The following is a 23,358-nucleotide window of genomic DNA, read 5'->3' as shown; positions in this document are numbered from 1 at the left end:
TCAAAATTGTTCAGAGCAATAAATAGATTGTATGGTGTAAAAAATGTATCAGGTTGTACTGGTATTTTATTTATTACCCATTATCAGCCAAGTTACACATTTTTGAGCACCTGGTGGGTTGTCACACTGATGGCAATGAATACTCAACTGTAGGTATTAAAGACCTAGAGAGATAAAATAAGACACTATGGCCTAGACGGAACTTATTTTGAAAGATAGGGCAATACAACCAATTGTGTTATCACGGAGTAATCTGGAATAACTCACTGAAAAAGTGCATTACACAGACAGTGGTATCCATTGGATGGTGACATTACTCAGTCAACATTTGTCTGTTTTAACCCTTTCACCTCAGTTCCCTGTATACAGGTCCAACTGTACCATAGAAAACAATGGATTTGGGACAAACCATGGTGGTGAAAGGGTTAATGGCAATCACTCAAGTTAGCTGGTATACGACTTGTTTCTCTGTAACATTATAAAAGCACCATGTAGAAACACTTGACACAAACAGCTTTTCGAACACTCTGAGGAGCCTTTGTTTTATTTATTTAAATTTAAAACTGTGATGAATTACATTTTCTAATATAAAGTAAATTTAAAGTCTAGACATCAATATTGCATAATACACATCTCAGGTTCTCAAATTAATATACTTTTGATCGTGTTACTTTCTATTTTATAGCAGTAAGAGAAATAGATTAAGCCGCTAGTTTAAAATTCTTTTTTTTGTGAAATTTTAGGGCAATGATCCAAAACCTATACCATTTTGTAATGTTTATGATGTAATTGGAGCATAACCTGTGAATGTCTGATTGCATTAAAACTAAGAAAAGTTACAGCATTAAATGATGCTTGTCCATGCAAACACTGCATAACTAAATCTGTTCCTTGAAATACTTGTTGAACTATGACCTCCTGCAGCTTGTCTGATCATGAAGCTTTGCCACATGGTAGAAATGTTCATACATGCTATAGGCACATATTTTCATCATGGTTGTCCTATTGAACAAATTTGTGTTTTTTATTGTTGGCCAGTTAGATCTAATACTGACTAGAATTCATTTATCAACAACAATAGCATTGAGCATTGCAAACGTGTAAAATTTACATGTTGATCTCTTGGCATGATGTTATTATTTTCAGTTAAACAAGAAACTGTATTATAGAAGCAGAGCAAAACTTGAGGAAATACAGGGAAAGTCACAGTTAATTGTGATTGAAATTACCATAACCTCAAGCTGTTACAGAAGCTACAACCATTGAAATTTGAAGTATTTGCAGTCTTCATTTTCTATTGAATGATACCAATTTAACTTCAAACTGCATCTCTTTACATCAATTATTAAAATTAAAATCTATTCATAAAAAATGTTTGAATATCACTCAGTACCAACTTCTTTTCAAGTTCTCATTTACCAACAATAATGTCTGATATGAGGCTGTACTCATTGTTAAATACAATCTGCCAGACAACTAGGAAAAAGTACTAGGGGCTTAAGGAAATGTTTTAAAATTAAATAGAGAATCTTTCATGATGCATGTGTTCACTTTGTAAAGTTTTAAATAAGAAATTTTAGAAGATATCAAAATACAACTTGTCTACTTAAACTCACTCTAATATTTACATTACATCAAGCCTACAGCAAAATATAGCCCTCCATCTGATACAGAATAGCGTGGTCAATAGTTAACAAAAGTACCTATATGTGAAATTCAGTTTTTTCTGCCTTTTGTGATGTTTTTTGCGATATCCTTTGGGACATTTCTTGTGGTGAGTTGGAAAGCGTGCTTTCACATTTCCTGTAAAAGAAGTAAAATCCTTTTTAATTGTGATTTGATGCATGAATTTCAGAAAGGTAAAAATTTGAACGTATCATCAATGAAGGGTGAGGTACATGGAGTATGTATTTGTCCAAAGTTCAAAACTTTACACAGCTAAGCTTTACTTGATATACAGATATGCATGAGCAAATGCATTCCACATGTGCTGGGTGGTTGGTTCCCGGACCAGAATGGATGGATCATTAGAATGGCAATTCACTGAATGAATTGAACAAAACTGTGTGGTTGTCTTGAATTCACCCACCGTTGCCATTCATATAACAATAGGTCATCATGACATCATGACATCACTGTCATTTTTTCATCAACTTGATTTTCATACATCTCTGTCTTTGACAAGGAAATGAGCATACTTACAGCGGAGACAACAAACAAAGGTCATTAAACTTAAGAACTTGTGTTAGAAAAGTATTTTAACATTTCATCAAGTACTTCAAACTTTCTGTAAAATGTATGGTCCAGCATGTCCCAAGCACTCTTCATTGATACTTTACATCATCCTACATTACAATAGTGAAGAAATCTATCAGAAACTGTTGGATTGCTCATGTTCCGTAAAACAACTTTGAAGTAAAAGTAATATACTGACGTTTGTCACAGCGTTTTCCATACCAGTTCCTGTGACATTTACAAACTCCAGGCTGTACACATAAACCATTGGGTCCACAAGAATAATCACATATACCTGTAGAAGGAAAAGTTTGTAACGTCTTAGCAAAATTATAAGAGAAGTCTTAGGTGATATTGAATGTATTCTTTTTCATTGAGAGACATGATGATATTGTCATTGTGTTTTTGTTCTACCTTGGCGTAGATCAAGATGTTATCTACAACATCAAACACAGCAAAAAAACAGTAGCAATACATTACCTGCTGTTCCTACACATACACATATATGAAGTGAGAACAGGAAAAGAAAGATAACTTCTTATTTTGACATAATTTACATATGTGAATGAGATTGACTTTATAAAAAAAAATGCATTCTATTTATGGAAAGCCTATAGATACCTAATTCACACTGTTTGCCATGGAAACCCTCTTGACAGATACAAACACCAGGAGAGAGACATATTCCATCATTATAACAATGAGGTTGACACAGAGCTGAAAGAAATGAAAACATATCATCAGGATATGAACAATTGTATTCATTTCACAACTTTACAATTTTTCTCAATTCAATTTACAGAATAAATTATTCTGGATCAGTTTATATCAGTATTTATACTTAATATACTTGAATTGCAAGCTTATCATATGATTTTTAATAAATAAATAATCAAAATAAATATCTAAATACAACAAAAAGTATCCATAATTTCTACATGATGAAGCAGGTAGACTTTCCAGGATGTGCTGTTTGACGTCTGTTTAAAACAAAGGTACAGCTTTGTGCTGATCTGAAATCAAGATGGAGAGATATACCTTGTTGACAAGTAGGGCCATAAAATCCAGCTGGACAGTCACACAGTCCATGCTCATCACAAAAACCACCATTTATACACGGTGGGTTACAGAGAACAGTTGTCACTGTCAAGAACAAGATGAGTTTTTATTAAGTGAACGGATGATAGCAAAACTACTGACAATGCAACTGTCAATGAGTGGTTTTGGACAATTCGATATGCAGGTAAGTATTTTGCAGATTAATGTTTCACGTTGGTCAAATTTTCAAGATCTCTTCCAGCTCCTTCCCCCTGTAACTTCCTGCTCCTCAAGTTGAGCATTGCTACAGAAAACAACATAGTTATCCTTAATAGATGGTATTCTTTAAAGAATTAAACTTCGATACAGCAATTTTCTATTTGAAAGGCCTGGCTAGAGACTTTGAGAAAAATCTTCAGTTTGAATTGAATTCTTTATTCCCAGTAATGTGGAACTGTTTAGAAAATAGCTGTCCAACAACTAATTTAGTCCAACCCCCTAACTACACGTTAGTAATAAAACATATCACTGGGCATACTGTATTCAATCTTTCAAATCACCTCAACTGGTACAAGCACAGGTACTCATAACTAAGATGCCATCTGTGTGATTAACTTTCTGTTTTCAAAAAAAAAATTGTACTCCCGCTTGAAATGTGACCGGCAATTAATATCTCTAATATTTAGTGGTATACTGTTCCATAGTTTTGCTCCTGCAAATTTTAAACTGAATTGACCCGATCAAGGTCTGATTTGGGGGATTATAAGATCATTTCTAACATTTTGCCTGGTTGAGTAAGAATGATTGATGGGTGTTGAAAAGTCAGAAAATTCTGTTGGCAACCTGTCGCCTGATATCTACTTGATTCTATGTTACCGATGAACAAGTATCGCTCGGTGACAAATAGCATTTAAAATACAGTTCAAAGTTTTATTATCATTTTGTACCCTCCATGTTTTAGTGAAGTACTGTGAGAAGGTTACATTTAGATTCAATCTTCCTACCACTCAGCATAAAGTTTTGGTTTCGATTGCAGGCACTTTTTAAATGACTTTGTGAAAGACTCTTTTGATCCTGAGTGACAAAATATGATAATCTGCTATGATAACACCGATCATATTATTCCTCAACAAATAGTTATAGAAAGAAACTCCTTGGTATACCTTTGTGACACTGCTTGCGAAATCTGACTTCTACCGGAGAAGCTTCAATTTCTTGATTTGATTTGACGTCACTAATTCTGAGAGTGATCTTTACAGCAGCATAACCTTCCTCTTCACCTGTGCATTGGAACATGATCTGAAAATCTAAGGAGATGGCGAAATCATCCTGAGAAATGCAGAAATAATCGGGACAAATACTAATATTACAGACCTTATATACAAATTGAAATTATCACAGTATACCTCTGATAGACATTTGTCTCTCTCCAGTCTTTAATACTGACTGCATTATTTATAAGATGTACATTTATCAGTTAAGATAGTCGCGCCTCGAAATACTTAAACTCAAATAAAGTTTGCTCAAACTTTCCTCAACCACAGTCCCTTCCACCATTTTCTTACCAAATCAAAAATAAAGCTCGAGGATCACCGTGGAAAGTTAAGTGCTAGATAAACAAATTACCGAACATTTCCCGATATTTGAAAATCAAAGTGGCCGCTATCCCTCTGTCAACTCTATGGGAAAAAATAAAATTTCGATTTTCGTAAACTAAGACTGAATATCTTTTTTTTTTTTTTTTTTTTTTGAAAAAGATAAATTTATTTCAACATAGTCACAAATAAAACAAATCTACATAACTGTGAATGCGTTAAAATTACAATGCGTCTTGTGTGAAAAAACAAATAATTAGCTGTTTGATTACAAAGATCATCATATGAATGCATTCAGGATGCATTCTTCTCCTTCCAGTCTTACAAGGCTTGAAAACTTTGTGATAAAATCCTCAGTTTTGTTCATCATCTTATAAATGAAATACAATGTATTCATCCATGAGGAGAGATGACATTTCAATTGCATGACATAGGATTGAAGGGAAACTTTAATCCCATCAAGAGTAACCGAATTTCGAATATTCCAAACTGTATATTTTACAAAGGAAGTAATACAGTAAATAATGTCAGATGTTGCATTATTATCATTTTCGATTCCTGCAATTGCTAATCTTTTGATATTGATATTATTATCAAAGTTGTGGTTTCTGACAAAGAAAGAAATACATTTCTGCCAGATTTCTTTAACATATTTACACTCAAATAAGATGTGTTCCAGTGTTTCTTCTTGGCCACAAATATGGCATTTCCCATCACTTAAATTGAAAGTTTTGGCCAAGCTTCCTGTGACTAGGCCTCGATGGAAAATCTTCCAATTTAAATCATTTACTGAATTGCTGACAATTTCTGTTGAATTAAGACGGCTGAATAGAGTAGCTTTGTAACTGTCAGTAAGACTTAGATTCTCAGCCCATTTTTGACCAATCTGACCTCTGACTGCATGCCATTTCTTATCAACTAATTTCCAATAAAGTGACTTGGTTTTGACCTCACTTTTTGTCAGACCATAATTCTCTAAGTCTAAGATATCATAGTTTTCTTCATTTTGGATGTTTGAAGAAATGATTTGTTTCCAGGAATCTGGAATAGCATTGAGGAGTGTTTCATACTCTGTTTTGATTTCCTCTTGCACATGTCTATTTGTACCTCCTCTAATTTTTGCAATTATTTCCCATTGTTGAAGCCAGTCATTTCTGTCATCATTCCAGATGTCCCTAAGCCTTAAAATTCCACTCTTTGACCATTTGTCATAAAAGAGGACACTTCCTTCATTCTAATATTGTCGTTATACCACAGAACTTCTCTAAGAAGATTCTGTTTTGATGTTGGCAGATTCACTCTTGTAAGTCTAAGTGACTTCCAGGTATTTAACATATCCCCATACACCATTGGGGTTCGTTTGTTGTTGACTTTGAAATTGAGATGCAGGTAGTGATAATCACTATTAAGTTTATTGTCATAACTCGCTATGAAATATTTTGATAAGCTGGCCCATTTAGGGGTCCCCTTATCTGGATTTTCTCAAATAGTTTCATAAGCCACTTTAATTGGAGTGCATTAATTTTTTCTTCAATGTCGACAACTTTTTTGCCACAGTCATCATATCTTTGAATGAAAATACCCCTTTTTATAACTTCTCGTTTACCTCTCCAAATAAATTTCCATAATTTACTATTTGCTTCATTAATAATTTCCTTAGGTACGTGATCAAATGATGCCAGGTACCATAATTTTGATGCAGCCAGCATATTAGCTACTATTGCTCTGCCTTTAAACGACAGATTTCTAGTATTCCAGATATATCTTTCTCCACGAGCTTCGAAACGAGCGCCCTCAAGCTGTAGACTAGAAAACTACCGACAAAAATTGAGAGTCCGAATATCTTTCCCGGAAGTGCATTCTACCTTAATACGTTATAGATATTGAGATATTTTCTATCTGATGCTGTCTTATTGATGTATAGTCCTTATTCACTTTAATAATTAAATCATGACTTTGCAACTTCATTTTCTGTTTTCACATATCTGGAGGTTCGGGAAAACATTAATTAAGGTATCGTGTCAGCGAAAGTTTCAACGACTGAGAATGTAGATAATAGCATCAAGTATTTTATGAAAATTTTATGAAACCGTACCGAAGACCATAGAAAAATGGCCATTTTCAGTCTATGATGGTACAGATGGTCATTGATTTTTATTGTTAGTAACTGTTCGTTAGCCGGTAAGAGTTGGAATATTTCGGCTTGTAGTTGTAGATAGTTGGAAACGAAAATATGGCATTGATGAAATATTTTTTCGTATTTAAGAAATTATTTATGTGTTTTGGATCGAAGAAAGATTTGGAAATTTGAAAATTTGACTGCGTTAATTGTTGTAGTTGTTTAATGACACCAAAGTTTAAAAATTCACCACAGGTCCTTTACAGATCAGATGTCTCTTCTTTGATTAAAAAGAAGTAATCGATCCGTTTAACTTCGATGTTTCACAAAGCGCCAAGTTATATTTGATATTCCTTGTATTATTTACAGACAAAATATTATCAATGCGAAGTCAAAATAATTTATTATGAACAATATTACGTAAAACATATGAAAGTCGTAGCTCAAATGTCGAGTATTATTGTACCGATAAATACATGTAGAGTATTATTGTACCGATAAATACATGTAGAGTAATATTGTACCGATAAATACATGTAGAACATGGCCAAAGTATTTTCTACATTGAGGAATAATATATGAAAAGAGGCATTTCTAGCAAACCAAGTATGATCACAACTGGACAAGCGTTTTCAGAGAAAAATGTGACCGATATGAAAAGAATTATAAGGAACAGTCTGAATTTGAAGTTAGTCCCATGGTCGCACGTTGTAGCTCCTCATGACACACACACACACACACACACACACACACTCTCTCTCTCTCTCTCTCTCTCTCTCTCTCTCTCTCTCTCTCTCTCTCTCTCTCTCTCTCTCATTCATTTGAATCGAAATCAACTCATCAAAATGTTGTTTATTGTGGAAAGAATATAAATCAGTTGAGACTGAAATACCAAATGGAATAGCTTTAAAAAGTCAAGGTTGCAAAGCTTGCGAAGCCCAGTATAAATGACTTGAAAATTGAAAGTACATATATGCCGGTTGACTTTCTTCTTTCGGATGTTTTCTCATGTGGAATAACTTTGTCATTTGGATTGATTTTGTAGAAATCCAATCTCAGTTCAGATCAGATGAAAGAATTCTTTGCGAGAAATTTCCAATGGCCACAATCAACAATGTCTCCCCTAACATCGAGTAGCTGGAATGTGTCACATCAGAATGTGGAACTCAGAAAGCCTGTAATATTTATAAATACACATGTGTGCTGGGTCTTCCAAAACTTTGAAAACAAAATTTATTACTTTGAAAGTATGATGCCAGATCATACAACGTAGTTTGCAATGGAAATTACGCTGACAAAGGTGATTATTGTGAAGCTTTTAGATTGCGTCGAAATTAAAAATTACTAACATTAAAATTATATAAAGGAAAGTGAATTTCTGAACGTATGGCATGGAAACAGAGGAAAACTAGAATGAAGCCATTTATATTAAGTGAGTTATTAAAAATTACTAATATTAAAATTATATAAAGGAAAGTGAATTTCTGAACGTATGGCATTGAAACAGAGGAAAACTAGAATGAAGCCATTTATATTGAGTGAGCGGCAACTCGGTAATACCTAAAAAGCTATTCAGAAGGAACACAACCTCCCTATATGTCTGCCACTGGCCGTTCTTGTACAAAGGCTCTCATTGAACCCAGACTGGGCAGTTAGGAGGTCACGAAAGCACGTCCAAACGCTTTTAAAAGGGTCGGGTTCACATTGAAAACACTTTCCGTATCGAATGAGTTTCGCTTCTTGTATTACGATACGTGAGTCAGAACGGGAAAGAATAGGGCTAAGGTATGTGCCTCCAATTTGTGAGAACATTGATCGACATGTATGCATCAGTTACTGTATAGGAAATAAGCTTTGATCCTATAAAGCCAGCAGGGTCATAAAGCTGGAAGTTTAAGGACCCCTGACTGATGAATAGGAACAGCAGCGAATGTTTTGAGAGAAAAAAAACTTGGTGTGAATTCAAATTGTAGGAAAAATGCGGCACGTCTGAAGAGGCAGGTGAATATATAATATAACACCATGACATAGTTAAACCCTGAACGATTATGTAAATCACGAAGAAAGATAAAGAGAGGAGACTTGCAGATGAGAAAGTTAGTCCGGAACGAAAGTTATGAGTTGAGAATTGAAGCAATGCGATACTAAGTCTTCTTCTGAACACAAATTCTGAAAATTGTATCTATTACTGCTGCATGATTGAATGCCCAGTGGCACGTTAGACTCAAAAAGTACCTGCTGTGACACGTCAGATATAAAAGTACCTTCTGTGACACGTTGGACTCAAAAGATTCATTGTGTGACACGTCGGACTCAAAAGTCCATTCTGTGACACGTCGGACTCAAAAAATACCTGCTGCGATACTTCGGACTCGAAAGATTCATTCTGTGACAACATGTCGGACTCAAAAAATACCTGCTGTGTCACGTCGGACTCAAAAAAGTACCTTCTGTGACAAGTTGGACTCAAAAAGTTCATCATGACAATCCGATACGCCGGTACCAAATAATTGTTTAGACAGTCATTCTGACTACTGGGCTCAAGTGAAGTATCATTGGAGTCATCCGAATGGATGTTTACTGTACTCAAAAGCAAACGCAAATCGACTTACCCTCTTAAACCTGCCACTTCGTATTTTCAAAAAAATAAAAAGCTCATTTAATACTCTACTTTGCTTGAGGCATTTTACACCAGTCTGGTGGAAATACTCTCTTCTTTCTCCTCATTGACACTCAAGAACTACAGCTTTCAATCACTACAGAAATTTGTTTCAGAATGGAGCACGTCCAAATTATGTATTGAGTTCTGTGTTAGAAACGGAAGTACTGTGGATGGCCAAATATTGCCAATTAAAGGCATGAAATTACCATGAAACTCTGTTAGGCCATGTCATTACAATAAACTAAGAGTGATGTTTTGGCAGTGTCTAATTGGAGTAAGGAAGTACTATTCGAGCATAAAATCGGCCGCACATGTCACTAAGTGCAAGTCGTTGTTTACATCCATTAGCGGTAGCAAATCAAAATTTTTCCATGAATTGTAAATCAATGAACCTTAGAAACATTTCATCCCTAGCTAACATACCTAGGAGAATTTCCAATGATGAAAGTCCAATTTTGAATAACACCGCACTCTAAAAGAAAATTTTTCTGCTTGCATGTTGGCGTACAGTTTATTTGTATGTTTTCATCATGCATCTTCAAATAACGACAAACATAAACAAGTTAATAATTTTATTTTTGAAACGCAATGAAATACAAGGGATAAAGTAAATGGTAAGAGAATGGTGACCTGCACAGTTTAGATGAATAGGAGTGTTGAAAGCTAAACCCACATTCCTATCATTTCCGACATTAGCAAAATAATTTGAGACATGCAGACATGTACAACACAAACCTGAGCGAGCCCTTGGTATAAGAGAAGATGGTGGAATGCTCAATATGGGGTGTTCCATCATGACTTGATTGGTGGATATCAACTCCTCAAACGAATACCGATACTGTGGAAAATAAAGAGTGAAATATTTAGGACAATAGATGGATGATGTCACAACATGATTTTTAAAATGTATCTGTCAGTGTGCTTTCGATGTCAGAATAATAGGGCGGTATACGAGGTACCATAAGAATTAACTTGACACTCTACAAAGCCACAACCACGGTGTTAGGTCGATATCGTCAACGGCAGTATTTACCACGCGTCGAAAGAAAATTAGATTTCGTGTCAGAGATTAATCAATTGAAATGTCAAAACACAGGAAAATACCTCCAAATGCCGCTAAACTAAATCAATTATTGGTTTTGAAGTAAATGTTATAGCAATGAAGTGGAAAACACAGTAAATGCAATTTGATGGGCTTCACTTTCTTCCATCTTATGCCTCTTGTACGATATTGGCACTACAGTTTACCACAGACGACTGTGATTTGTCACTCAACACTACACAGGCTCTCCGCCATCCACCACAAGGGAGCTGTGATACAGCTACTTTTTTGCGTATGACCCCAACACAGTTTATCCCATCAGTTGTGTAACATATCAATCATGATTTTATTGCTCCTGCATTTTTTCACAGTCAATAAATAACATAACTGAGTGCCGATGGAATAACTGTCGATGTACGTGTAATACATTTGCTGGTAAAACGCACAATGCTTCATATTACGTACAGCGGATAAGCTTATGTACAACAACTGAAATTACTTTCCCAGGTAACTTTCGTCATCCAAACATTCTCAAGGTTCTTCCCAACAACGTTTCACGAAGGATATTTATTCCTTATCCTCTCACACTAGAGGTATTGTGTGTGCACCAGGCGAATGAATCTGCTAATAGTTTTTGGCTGTTTTTTCCATTGACTTCAGCGATGATATACTCGACAGATGCTGGCACATGGCGCACTGTCCTTGACCCAGCTTAAATACAAGTCGTTTCATTATGCACTATGCCCCTGAGGAAAGACTCTGACATAAATCTCTAATTGACGGTTTGAGGCGTCAAACACATGCACATCACTGCAGCAGTAGTTTACGTGCTTGTTTGCATCTGGTACGAAAGTAATACTTTTAACTTCAAAACTGTCTTAGATACGAATAGAAAATAAACCATATATGAACTGAAAATGCTCACGTGTTTCAGTATACATTGCAGACATGAAAATGGAAAATATCTTTCACTAAAACGACATAATTGTCTCATCAATATACAGTAAGTTTCATAAACTTTTGTATTATCCTTCCAGTCTTATGTCCCTAATTTGGAAAGTTAATTCAATATGCAAATTAGTAACTAGATAATGTAAAAATCTTCTATTTTTGGTCAAATTTGCTTTTTCGGAAACTGACATTTTCGATATTTTTTTCATAATAACTGTTGGTCCAAAATTGTCTTTCTAAGTCGTCTGTCTGATAGCCTTGCAATTTTACATGGATTTCCAGGGATGACATCAACAATATTGTTCAATTTGAGATAAAATTACTAGTTTGGTTTATATATTATTCCCCGTCGGACTTAAATCAACTGATACCAGGCTTGTTCCTTTTAAACTATCAGATAGTTTTGGAGTAGATGTACTTTCTAAATTGAAAATGTGCTCAACGACGATTAGAATTACAATTTAAAGTCTTTTATTGTGAACGATGTACGAAAATTGCGACAAAAACATAATTGGGCAGTGTAGCAGGTTTGAGAATGGCCAATTACGTCAGATACTTCTCCAAATTGAGTTACGACAAATAGCAGTGCAGAACTAAAGGTAATGTCGATAAAAAGATACGTCAACGAAATTCGCTGTACCAAATATATGGTCTACTCGACCAGAATATGGCATACATGTACTTCTCTAATCTCTATCATTCGATATATGATCGGCTGGCTGGTCTACTCGACAAGAATCTCGATCGGAAGATAGAGATGATTGGCCAGCAGCTCCATTCGATGGGAATCTCTGTGAGCCGATAGAGATGATTGGCCGGCTGGTCTACTTGATATCGGTAAGAATCACTATCAGCCAATAGAGATGGTAGGTTGGCTGGTCTTTTCGATTAGAATCTGTATACGGGCTAGCTGACAGAGGTGACTGGCTGCTAGTCTATTCGATGAGAATCTCTGTGAGCCGATAGAGATGATTGGCCGGCTGGTCTACTCGATATCGATAAGAATCGCTATCAGCCAATAGAGATGATTGGCCGGCTGGTCTAGTACTCGACAAGAGTCTCTATCAGCCGATGGTGATGATCAGCCGGCTAAGAAAAGTGCCTCGAAATACGTGCACGACGCTGCTTAAAGCCAAATGCAACTTAAAGGAAAAACTTTGTAATTTGGATATATGTGATAGCGGTGTATTTCAGATAAAGGCAAACAAAAAAGGATAGTATCTCAGGAACAAGTGAAGTATGCTGACGGGGAAATAATTTTTTTTCCTCGGAAGATAACGACAAATAGAAATACATTAACTCCGACATGCATAGAGAAATTTATGTAGTTAGAGTACTATTGCCGATAAAAAATCATGACACAATTTAAATAACTTTTGCAATATCATTTACAAATCAAAACGGCCATGCCATAGAACATCATTGAAAATGACATGGTAATCTATAAAGGAGGCCCTAAAGCAGGTTTCTGTTTAAGCTACTGAGGGTGTTTGTATCATTCATTCTCATATCTGCGTGAACGATATTCTATGAGCAGTAGCAAATGTGAAATATTTCATAGAAAAGGCATATGGAAACGAAAGTTCTTGTCAGAACGTAGACAATAAAGACAGTGGAAAGTCGTTCTTTAAAGTTCAGTGGTCCTTGTACCAAGCTAGTGATTTACCACACATGATTCAACCAATTAAAAGTATTTAGGCTAGATATACTTTTATCACACTGAAATTACTTGGTGTCTACTTTGCTGTTTGTGCAACCATTAAATTAAAGACGTGGTTTTCAAGGAGATTAAACTCTCCACATTGAATCACTCTCATTGTATATCATGTTGTCGGACAAAATGAGCCTCTACCGTCTAAGTCCGAGTACAGATTGAAGCCGCTGTCTGGGTTGGGACTCTATACTGAGAAATATTGGTGATAGGAAAACCTGGCTCGTTTTCGCTTAAGACTAATGTAGGAAACAGGAGTTGACCCTTGTTTCCTATAAAATCTACCTATCTGACGGTCGCGTGAATGCGTGAAACTCTAGTAGGCACCAAATATACTTGATGTGTTCCCATCTTTGTAATATTGCACTGCAATTTCTGTATCGAGCACTCTACTCCCTCCCCGAGAAAATACACTAGCAAGTTTTGGTGTGTGTGTATATATATATATATATATATATATATATATATATATATATATATATATATATATATATATATATATATATATATATATATATATATATATATATATATATATATATATATATATATATATATATATATGTATATATATGTAAATATACATGATTTTATAAAAAAATCATATATAAATATATATATATATATATATATATATATATATATATATATATATATATATATATATGATTTTATAAAAATACAGACATATGGAAATGTAAGAAATTTGACATTTGGAAAGTTGTCATCTGATGAAATCTGTATTGATGAATCCTGCAATACGAAATGGCCTTGTAACAAATTTATGGGGATCGTGTGTTCATAATTTATATCATGGCTATGAAGTATTCTCTGCAATTGTCTGGAATAATTTCCGGACGCACGTGTGCATCTCATGGTGTTTGGGGAAGCTTAAAATTTAATTATGGCAAAACGTGTTCTTTCACTTTCCTGGGGGCCCAAAAAAACTGGTGGTCAGTAAACCTTACATTGTGAAAACTATTCCAGTAATGTCAAAAACCTCTCTGATGTTAAGACTTCCCATTTCTTGCCGACTTTGCTTTAATTAAAAAAACATCTCACTTTTATCGGGTAAAATAAAAAATGTAATTCTGTAATTGTTTCGATATCTTCACCACCAGTAGGGACTTCGCCATTTTGTAAAAAATTTAAAAAAGAAAAAAAACAATTAAAAATTGTATCCTTTCAAGATGACCCTCACCTTTGCAGAGCCATCGTCGTAAACCACGTGCCTCTTTACGGCAACAGCTCAGCGCTACCCGTCAAGAGATTGATTTTTGCGTAGGTCAGCGGAGCGGAAATTATTGCTCTGGCTCGCGAGAATGTGCAGAGCCCATGAAATGGTCTTCAATACAACTGAAGGATTGACCAGTGGCCCAGGACGCATTTTTTTCATTTTCGGTCATCTTTCGCACATTTGTAGGATATTTAGGGAATAAAGTGTGAAATTTGCACTTTCTAAAAGTTAGATCTGTCGACTGTTTCGCCTTTCGGAAGAGGCTGCCAGATCTTTCAGTATTTATACAAATGAAGCATTTCACACCTCCCTTGAAGACAGGCCTCTGCATGTTCAACACCACATGTTCAACACCACAGCCGTCACACACGTAGGTCCTTATTTTACTATGTATGTGACGGCTGTGGTGTTGACTTAATCAATTAATCCGCTGATACGGACAGCGGATTAACAAGTTGGCAATATTTTCGGAGCAATTACAGTGGTGTATACACAAGTTGGAGAGGAGATAAGGACTTGTCAGTAATATGTAAAGCAGTCCGACGGTGTGGAGTCGAAATCTTTATTTGAAATACCACAGTCAAAATTAATAAAATTACTTGTAGTAATAAAGAAAGCATTCAGACGGTTTTGAGTTGAACTCTTTATTTAAAATATCACAGTCAAAATTAATAAAATCAAATATGGTAAACCGTTGCACAAAAAACCCTCCCTCCCCACCCCAGGGGACTGATTTCTGTCCTCTGTGGTGAAACATGTGAATAGATACCTCAGGGCAAAACAAACACGGTGCGTGTTATCACTCAGTCAATTACCAAGTGTATTCAATGCGCATGTCTGGGCAGAAAATAGAAAGACGATATATCAACAGTTGCATTTGCCGATAAACTGACGATAACATATTGTGCCACTTTGGCCTGCATCTGTACAGTCTCTGAGTCTCTGCGAAAACTTAAGCTTTTGACACTCGCGTTAAAGAAACATAGGGCCAAAGTCCCTGAAGCTACTATAGACATGGATACAAAATTAAGTATTTCCTGACTGTATGAAATTATCTCACTAAGGTCATCCTAGGGATATGTAAACCAAATATTAAAGCTGTCTGACCAGCGGTTTTGAAAAAACAAGCGACTCAACAGTTGACAGAGCTCTGCTGTGTTTGTGACACATGTATTGATGAAGAAGGTGGATATCTTTGATAGCTCATTTCAGGATGGCCTGACCAAAAATGGAAAAAAATTCCGTAAAAATACAGATTTGCATATTTCATCAGACTATATTAGTCTATAATAGCAAATAAACGAGAGTTAATTACATTCTAATTAAAGTAAACAAGACTTGCTTAAATCAAGATTTACGTCATAATAAAACAGTATATCTGTCAGATTATAAAGAATCTTGAGCTGGTTATCTTTTAATATCAGTATTTTCATCCTATTAACCAAGCACATTTTAACTTTCAAATTAACATTGTAAGTAAGTTCTGTTGAATAAGTTGAGACTGTACGTACTCAGAGAAAGCACACTGAAGAGACAAATGTTTGAAACTTAAGAAGTTCAAGGTCATCAAAAGCATTATAAGGAATCATGTTACACTTTCATTGCACTGTTTACACAGATTGCATAATTGCTATAATAGCACATGAGGAATCTTACAGCCCAGCATTACCATAAAAACCCTATCACTTTGACCACTCTTTTAATTGACCACTCTATTTTTTTCCTCAAAAAGTAATCTTATTTTATCCTTACCAAGTCAACCATAAATGGAAATTAGAACTTTCTCTATCTCTATTTATTTGACCACCCTATCATGACAAACTATTATGAGCAATTTCTTTTAGATAACATAAATGGTGGTTCAGAATATATCAAAGTTGGGATTCAGGAAGTTGCCTTTACATGTTTTAATCCTCAATTCACTATGAACTGTCAAAAAAAGTTGAACTTTCTGATAATTCCACACTAAATTATTTTGGCTTTGATGATTTCCTAATTAATTCAATTATTTAAAATCATATTAATTATTTTTTTCTGGGTGAATTGATAGGGTTTATACAGTACAAGAATTACATACAATGTAAGTCAAACTTTGACCAAAAATGACAAAAAAATTCCTTAAAAATACATATTTGCATATTTCATCACAATTTGAAGAAATCTAAGTTGAGTTATCCCTAGGAACCTGTATACCAAATAACAAAGCTGTCTGACCAGCGGTTATGAAGGAGAAGATTTTTTACCAAAAACACCTTTTTTGGCATTAATTTGCCTATTTTCAACAATATCAAAAAATTAAAAAAAAACAGTTTCTAAAATCATATTTTTCATCTACACAACAAATATCAAATCAGTAAGTACTACGGTTCTCAAGATATTTGAGTGGACGGACGCCTCACAAACGGACATACATACATACATACATACATACATACATACATACATACATACATACATACATACATACATACATACATACATACATACAGACTGACGACGGACGCCGGGCGGATACCCATCCCAATAGCTTCTATAGACTATAGTCTATAGTAGCTAAAAACTGACTTCATGTAAGTCTACTTGACTGGTACTGTGGTAGCCACGGCATGTGGGTATGTGTATGTGTACAGACTGGCCACACAGTGTTCGTGTCAGAAGACAAGAGTTTTCCATATTATATGTATTCAACACAAATCATCTCACGAAACCTATTGGCACTATGAGTTTTATAGCGGAGTTAATTTAGCGGAGTTAGTTTGTACAACAATTAACCTTTGATTGGATCATGGAGTAGCAGACTACCTCAATTATTGAATTAACTTCTTTTTCTGTCTGGGATAGGAACACAGTACTGCACCATGGTAATATCGAAATCTGTGAAACAAGTGAATCATAGATCTGTTCATGTTAGTGGTTCAGGGGTTTTGATTTTGTGCTCGGGTTTTAAAGTTTCAGATACAAGTATTAAGTTTGCTATTTCGTGAAGGGTATGGATGTTTTGACCTCTAATGACCTTCGTGATAAAGGTCTCATGGTGCTTACAATTTTAAAACTATTTTAAAGATTAAAACAACAAACTGGGTCGCTAGCTAGCACTATATGTGAGCTACTACTATTGTAAAACGCGGTTTCGAGCTGTTATGAGCTTAGACTTGCCCCAAGTCTGTTGGTATGACAATGACTGAAGTGAAATTCAAATCTCAATTGACGGCATATGAAAGAAAAGAAGACGGCCTGATTGTACATCTGAAGAAACTTCTTACAAAATTTATCAAGAGTGTCTTGCTTCAATAGTTTTTGGGATTTTGACTGTTTTAAGGTGTTCTCGGTTCGACGAAAAAGCCGATTGTAAACGTTTGAAATTTGCGATGTAATCGTGGAAATTATGTGACAGCAAGTTGATTTATTATGTTGCAATGAGTTATTTGATAAAATGGCCTGACCAGTCAAAACTAGAATAAATAGTACTTTGGATTTCAATTCACTACTCAAAGACATGTGTATATCTCCCATCCCGTTGACGGCTGTCACAAGATACAGACAATTTACTTGATATGTTTTGAAGTTTCCTATCTCCAGTACAAGATAGAGTTTCCAACAAAATTAGCCATTGAGTATGATATGTGGAAAATGCCTACAGCTGTACGCACGACCTCGCCAGCATCACTTGATGATCTATTTTCTGTCCAAGCCTTCACTGTAAATTTCCAACACGATGGTTTTCACATCATGGTAGAATAAAAGCCATGTAGGTCACATCTCTCATGTTACACTTCTTAGAAGTTTTACTAATTTTGTGAGCAGTTTGTCCATTTCTATAGATGACTATAATAAGATCATTTATTAACCGTGCTCTGCAGACTATCCTGTGTAGTTTATTTCGTACCTTAAACTCGCAAGTATCACTATTTTCGACGAAGCTTTTTTTGAGATACACACTGTGCTGGTCTCTGAACGATCATATTCGGTGATCAGGATTGCACAGCCCAACAAGTCGATTTTGCTATACAATTGACGTGATACGATTGGTACACTGTACTTCATCAATAGAGCTAGTAGTTTAGCCAAACTTAAGACACCTTACTTCAGTCGCTGTTGTGACTTGCAAGATTTGTGCAATACACTGGCATTATTTTTATCCGGAGTTCCTTCCGTAAAAATAATCAGTATAGGGTGCTCTAAGGGAGCGTTCAGTTTTTACGGCCTGGGGGGAGGGGCCGGCAAAATCTTGTCGCCGGTGTTCAAAAAAATATAGACCCCCCTGCATTTTTCGTGAAAAAAAGATGACCCCCCTTTGTCAGACGAAAAAATTTGATGACCCCCCCCCCCCCCCCGCTGAAAAATAATCAAAACCCATATGTCAAATTTACCCGCATGGTTTGGATTTGAACTACGGTACGCGGCGCACTTTATTCGTGTAGCAGAGATGCCAGTGCACAAACTTCTCAGCCACATCCATTGAAACGTCTGTTAATTAGGACGACTGTAAGGCAATTTTTAACTTCATTTCCATAGACAACTTATGTCCATGGACATTGTATAAAGTAAACTTTATTGGAGTGGTTCGCCAAAGGCAGCCCTCCGGTTAAGAGGGTCATGGGCCATTACGTAAAGTCAACTTTATTCTAGTGGGCCACTAAAGGTGGCCCGCCGGTAAAGAGGGTCGATCATGGCTATTGCATAAAGTAAACTTTACTGGACAGGGCTGCTGAAGGCGTGCGGCCATTAGGATTGCCATGGGGTATTACATTAAGTCAATTTATTGTAGTGTATCGCCGCAGGCGGCCCGCCGGTAAAGAGCGTCGATCATGGCCATCGCATAAAGTAAACCTAATTGGAGTGGGTCGCCAAAGGCGTCTGCCCGTTAAGAGGGTCATGGGTAATACAAAATGTATATTTATTGTAGTGGGCCGCCGAAGGCGGCCCGCCGGTAAAGAGGGTCGATCATGGCCATGGCATAAAGTGAACTTTATTGTTGGTATTATGTTTTTGAAAATGTGGTGACCCCCCTTTCCTACCAGTGAAAAAGCGATGACCCCCCCCTTCGCAGATTCCAAAATTACAATGACCCCCCCCCCTGGATTTTGCCGGGCCCCCCGGCCGTAAAAACTGAACGGTCCCTAAGACAGGACGAACCCTCGAGGACTGAAGCCTGTGAATTCTCAAAGATTTTGTTTCCTGCAAACAAGCTCCTGATGCAACCAATCAATTATTGAACGCGCGTGTATGGAAAGTTAATGGCAAAACTGTACGGTTCGTTATCAACGCTAAGCCCTGACGACAAATGTCGCATACGACCTGATGAGAGACACAGTAAAACATAGAGATGTTACAAACCCTGTAACCAGCCTCCCAATTAATCGTCAAGGCTTCAATATCAGCGGGGACTGTCGGTAACGTCTCATCCGCGGCATTCTTGTCGTAATTCGGATCTTGCAAGAAAGGAGCAAGGGTTCCATTGCGAATCACAAAAATTTCTGTGGAAATTCCTAAAATAAGAGGCAAAAAGTAAAATTAAGTTGGTGGTACAAACTTAGGGGCCAGAATAGATTTAAGGCCTCAAGCTAAGTAAACTGAGCGCAGCATTTATCTTGTGAAAGTGGACTGTCGTCAACTTAAATTGACCTGTACCTCTGGAAATTGGCTTAAAATCAAAGACAGACCGTAAATACAATAGTGATAGGGACAGGAAGATTTAATTAATTTTAACATGAATTTGGTTCGGAAAGTACTTATCAAGTATGTGATCCGTTGGTCATTGTTGTGCTGTTCCTTTCTGATCTAGCAGTCCGCTCGTATTTAGCTACTGCTCTACCAATGTCTCTCTTATTGTTCATCTGTAAGGTTTATCTCCCCACATACTCAATATATTAATGTTTGCCCGTCAAAATTGCAAATCAGGAGATATCGTCCGGTGACCAGAGGAAACCCTTAGGAAGGTTTGACGTGTAATGTTGATCAAAATTACGAGCTATATCAGTACTTTACAAACTTTCCTGACTGAGATGACACCACGCCGTTAGAGAAATGGATGCTTTTCTAAAAATAAGCTTTCACAAAACTTCAAGCAAATACCAGGATGCAGCTGTGCATATAATTGCAGTTTTCCATGTTCTTTTTCAAAACCAGTGGTTAAGTTTGAGATGAAAGAGGAATACGTACCAGCCAAACGTTGTACTTGGTGGGCATCGAGCCAGAGTGAAACCCTAGCTTTTTCTGCCGAAGTAAACGAGTAAAGAAAAATCACGAGCCAGAACACAACGTTCGACTTTTCCATTTTCATCGGACTTGTCCAAAAATCAATAAAACATATAAAATGTATCAGTTGTTCACGTGTTTAGTTGTTCATATATGCTTTCAGGTCAAGGCAGCTTAAGACAGCTGGCAGCAACGGATAGACTGTACTGTACTCTCAATGCTTTTCTGTAGAATGGTGCCTATGGTACGTAATCATCTCATTGGATACTGACACTGTGCGTAGAGCGACTCAGTTTTTAAGAGGGTGTGCTATTTACATAGGTTATAAGGCTTTCACACGAATTTGTCAATTTTAACGAACAGGAAATTACTTTTCACTGCTTTTAAGTCGCAACTACTCGTATAATATACTAGTATCCATGGAGATTTAAGTGGAACAATGTATTGTGTCCTTCCCTAATATCAGTGCGCTCACCCCCATAAAGAATAGAACGGTCAACGGTCATTTGAGAGCACTTGCAGCCACTTTGTGGAAGACGTTTTTACATGTAAGAGAATGGACAGGATGAAACTAAATGACTAACACTTTGTTGTAGGTTCGTATATACACCATTACGTGGAATCATAGATTGTTTCTCCAAGATATGAAGGTTTCACGGTGTTTATCCGTCAAAATGAAAAAGGATATTTCAGGAATTTGGGCAACACTTATAGGGAATGTTTAAAGAATTGAACTTTCTTTCAAGAAGGAATTATTGGTGATTAAATAACACTCCTTACGTCACAGTATCGTTCTCAGCATTGTTTTAATTCCATTAATTCCTCTTCCTCAATTTGCTCTGTTTCTGTCAGAACCTACCGGGCGATTCTGTCAGAACCCTCATATTTCACATTAACACCAAGACCCAACAGACTTTCACTCGATAGCCCTACACGCTAACCACTAATCCACGAAGCGATTTCTACTGAGCAACTTGGTTTTGGAAATCGAAGATGAATATACAAAAACATTGTACCTTGCTCGCTGTGACCAGGTGACACTTTCACAATATGCAAATCATTGTTGGTCACTATGATTTATATCCATTGACTTCAAACAATAGAAACAAAGAGTGGGTCGGTTCTGCAGAAGCTAATCAAACGTTGCGACTGAGATGTGCTGTTTGGGCTATGTGATAATTGTGACCTTGTGGTTTAAATCAAATAATCACTGCCCCCTCTGAGTGTCTGGTTCAGAATCGCCGAGGCCTACGACCTCGGCGATTTTCAACCAGAAACTGTGCGAGGGGGCAGTAATTATCTATTACATAATTTTCGTCATTAAAGAGACAATAGTAAGGCTGCATTCACAAACACCTCTTTGGGGAGAATTGACGGGGAAATTTGATAATATCAAGGGTATGGGGGGGGGGGCATTTGAAGGGATTTGGGTATGGGACTAGAAACAAAATTGTCTCTGATTGAAATGAAATATGTGTGTGGTTGTCCATTTATAACTAACTTTTGCCTAATTTTTTGGTGGTATTGTTTTGTGTATCTATTGCAATTTCTACTGCCTGAAGCGTGATGAAAAGTCCACTATAGCTTCTCAACACAGTCATATGTGTAGAGTCAACATCGTTATTGTCAAGTCTGGACCAGCATTCATGTTTCACAATGACAATAATTAGGGTCCCAGCACATACACGAATATTTTGCCAAACGGAATATTTGTCATTCTAGCATTTTATGTGGAGTAGAAAAGGAAACTGCAGTTGGTACACAGAACAAAACGTACTGGAAAATTGGCAAAACGGTACAGCTAATATTTCCCTTTAGTACAATTATGTTAATTACGTTCAGTTTCCCTGGCAGCTGAGGGAAGTCATCCTGTTTCCAAACTGTTTTTCTGTTTTACAAGATGTTTTCCTGAAAGAGAAAACATGTCAAAACAGCGCTCTCCTTCCAAGAAAGAGAAACACGCACACACAGACCCCCCCCCTCCCCCACACATACACACGCCGAAAAAATCTCTCCATATCAAAGTCAGGCCAGTTTTATTTTGTTGGGGATTTCAAAATTATAGCAAGTCAGAAGGGGGCATTTAAACTGATTTTTAGTTTGTTACAAGGGACATTTGAAAAAAATCAGAGAACTTGTTTTGGATTCTCCCTCGCCCCATCCCCGCCAGAGGGGTTTGTGAATGCAGCCAAACATTTGATAAAATAGTTACAGTATTTGTTTTTATGAAGTAACAACTTTTCTTATTCCCCTCACAAAAGTGTTTAAACATAAAGTCATTACTTTGCATGTTATAAGCACAAAGCATCGTATAACTACATGTAAGCAACGTCATCGTGGACTGAAGCGTTCTGGACGGGACTTGAAATTTATTTATCAACAATAATAATTAACATAACTGACACATAACTGGAAAACATGACAGACTGTGCAGACAATGTAGACAAGTTGTGTGGACAGACTGTGTGGACAGACTGTGTGGACAGACTGTGGACATTCTGTGTAAACAGACTGTATGGAGAGACTGTGGACAGACTGTGGACAGACTGTGGATATTCTGTGTAAACAGA

The 23,358-nt window shown here is 36.4% G+C and overlaps 1 protein-coding gene across 1 annotated transcript; it reads right to left on the bottom strand.

Moving 5' to 3' along the window:
• Positions 1 to 515: 515 nt before the first annotated feature.
• On the bottom strand, positions 516 to 21,226 carry LOC139134550 (wnt inhibitory factor 1-like). The gene is made up of 8 exons (XM_070701429.1): positions 20,753 to 21,226; positions 19,928 to 20,079; positions 10,385 to 10,487; positions 4,437 to 4,580; positions 3,274 to 3,378; positions 2,857 to 2,952; positions 2,435 to 2,530; positions 516 to 1,803 (listed from the first exon to the last, which is right to left on the bottom strand). Exons 1-8 carry the CDS (start codon positions 20,871 to 20,873, stop codon positions 1,691 to 1,693), a joined length of 930 nt encoding a protein of 309 aa, XP_070557530.1. The 5' UTR covers positions 20,874 to 21,226; the 3' UTR covers positions 516 to 1,690.
• Positions 21,227 to 23,358: the final 2,132 nt, after the last annotated feature.

This window comes from Ptychodera flava, chromosome 6, assembly GCF_041260155.1.
Source record: "Ptychodera flava strain L36383 chromosome 6, AS_Pfla_20210202, whole genome shotgun sequence".
In the NCBI taxonomy this organism is placed as follows: domain Eukaryota; kingdom Metazoa; phylum Hemichordata; class Enteropneusta; family Ptychoderidae; genus Ptychodera; species Ptychodera flava.
Note: the sequence above shows the minus strand (reverse complement) of the source record. Positions and strands in the feature narration are given on the sequence as shown.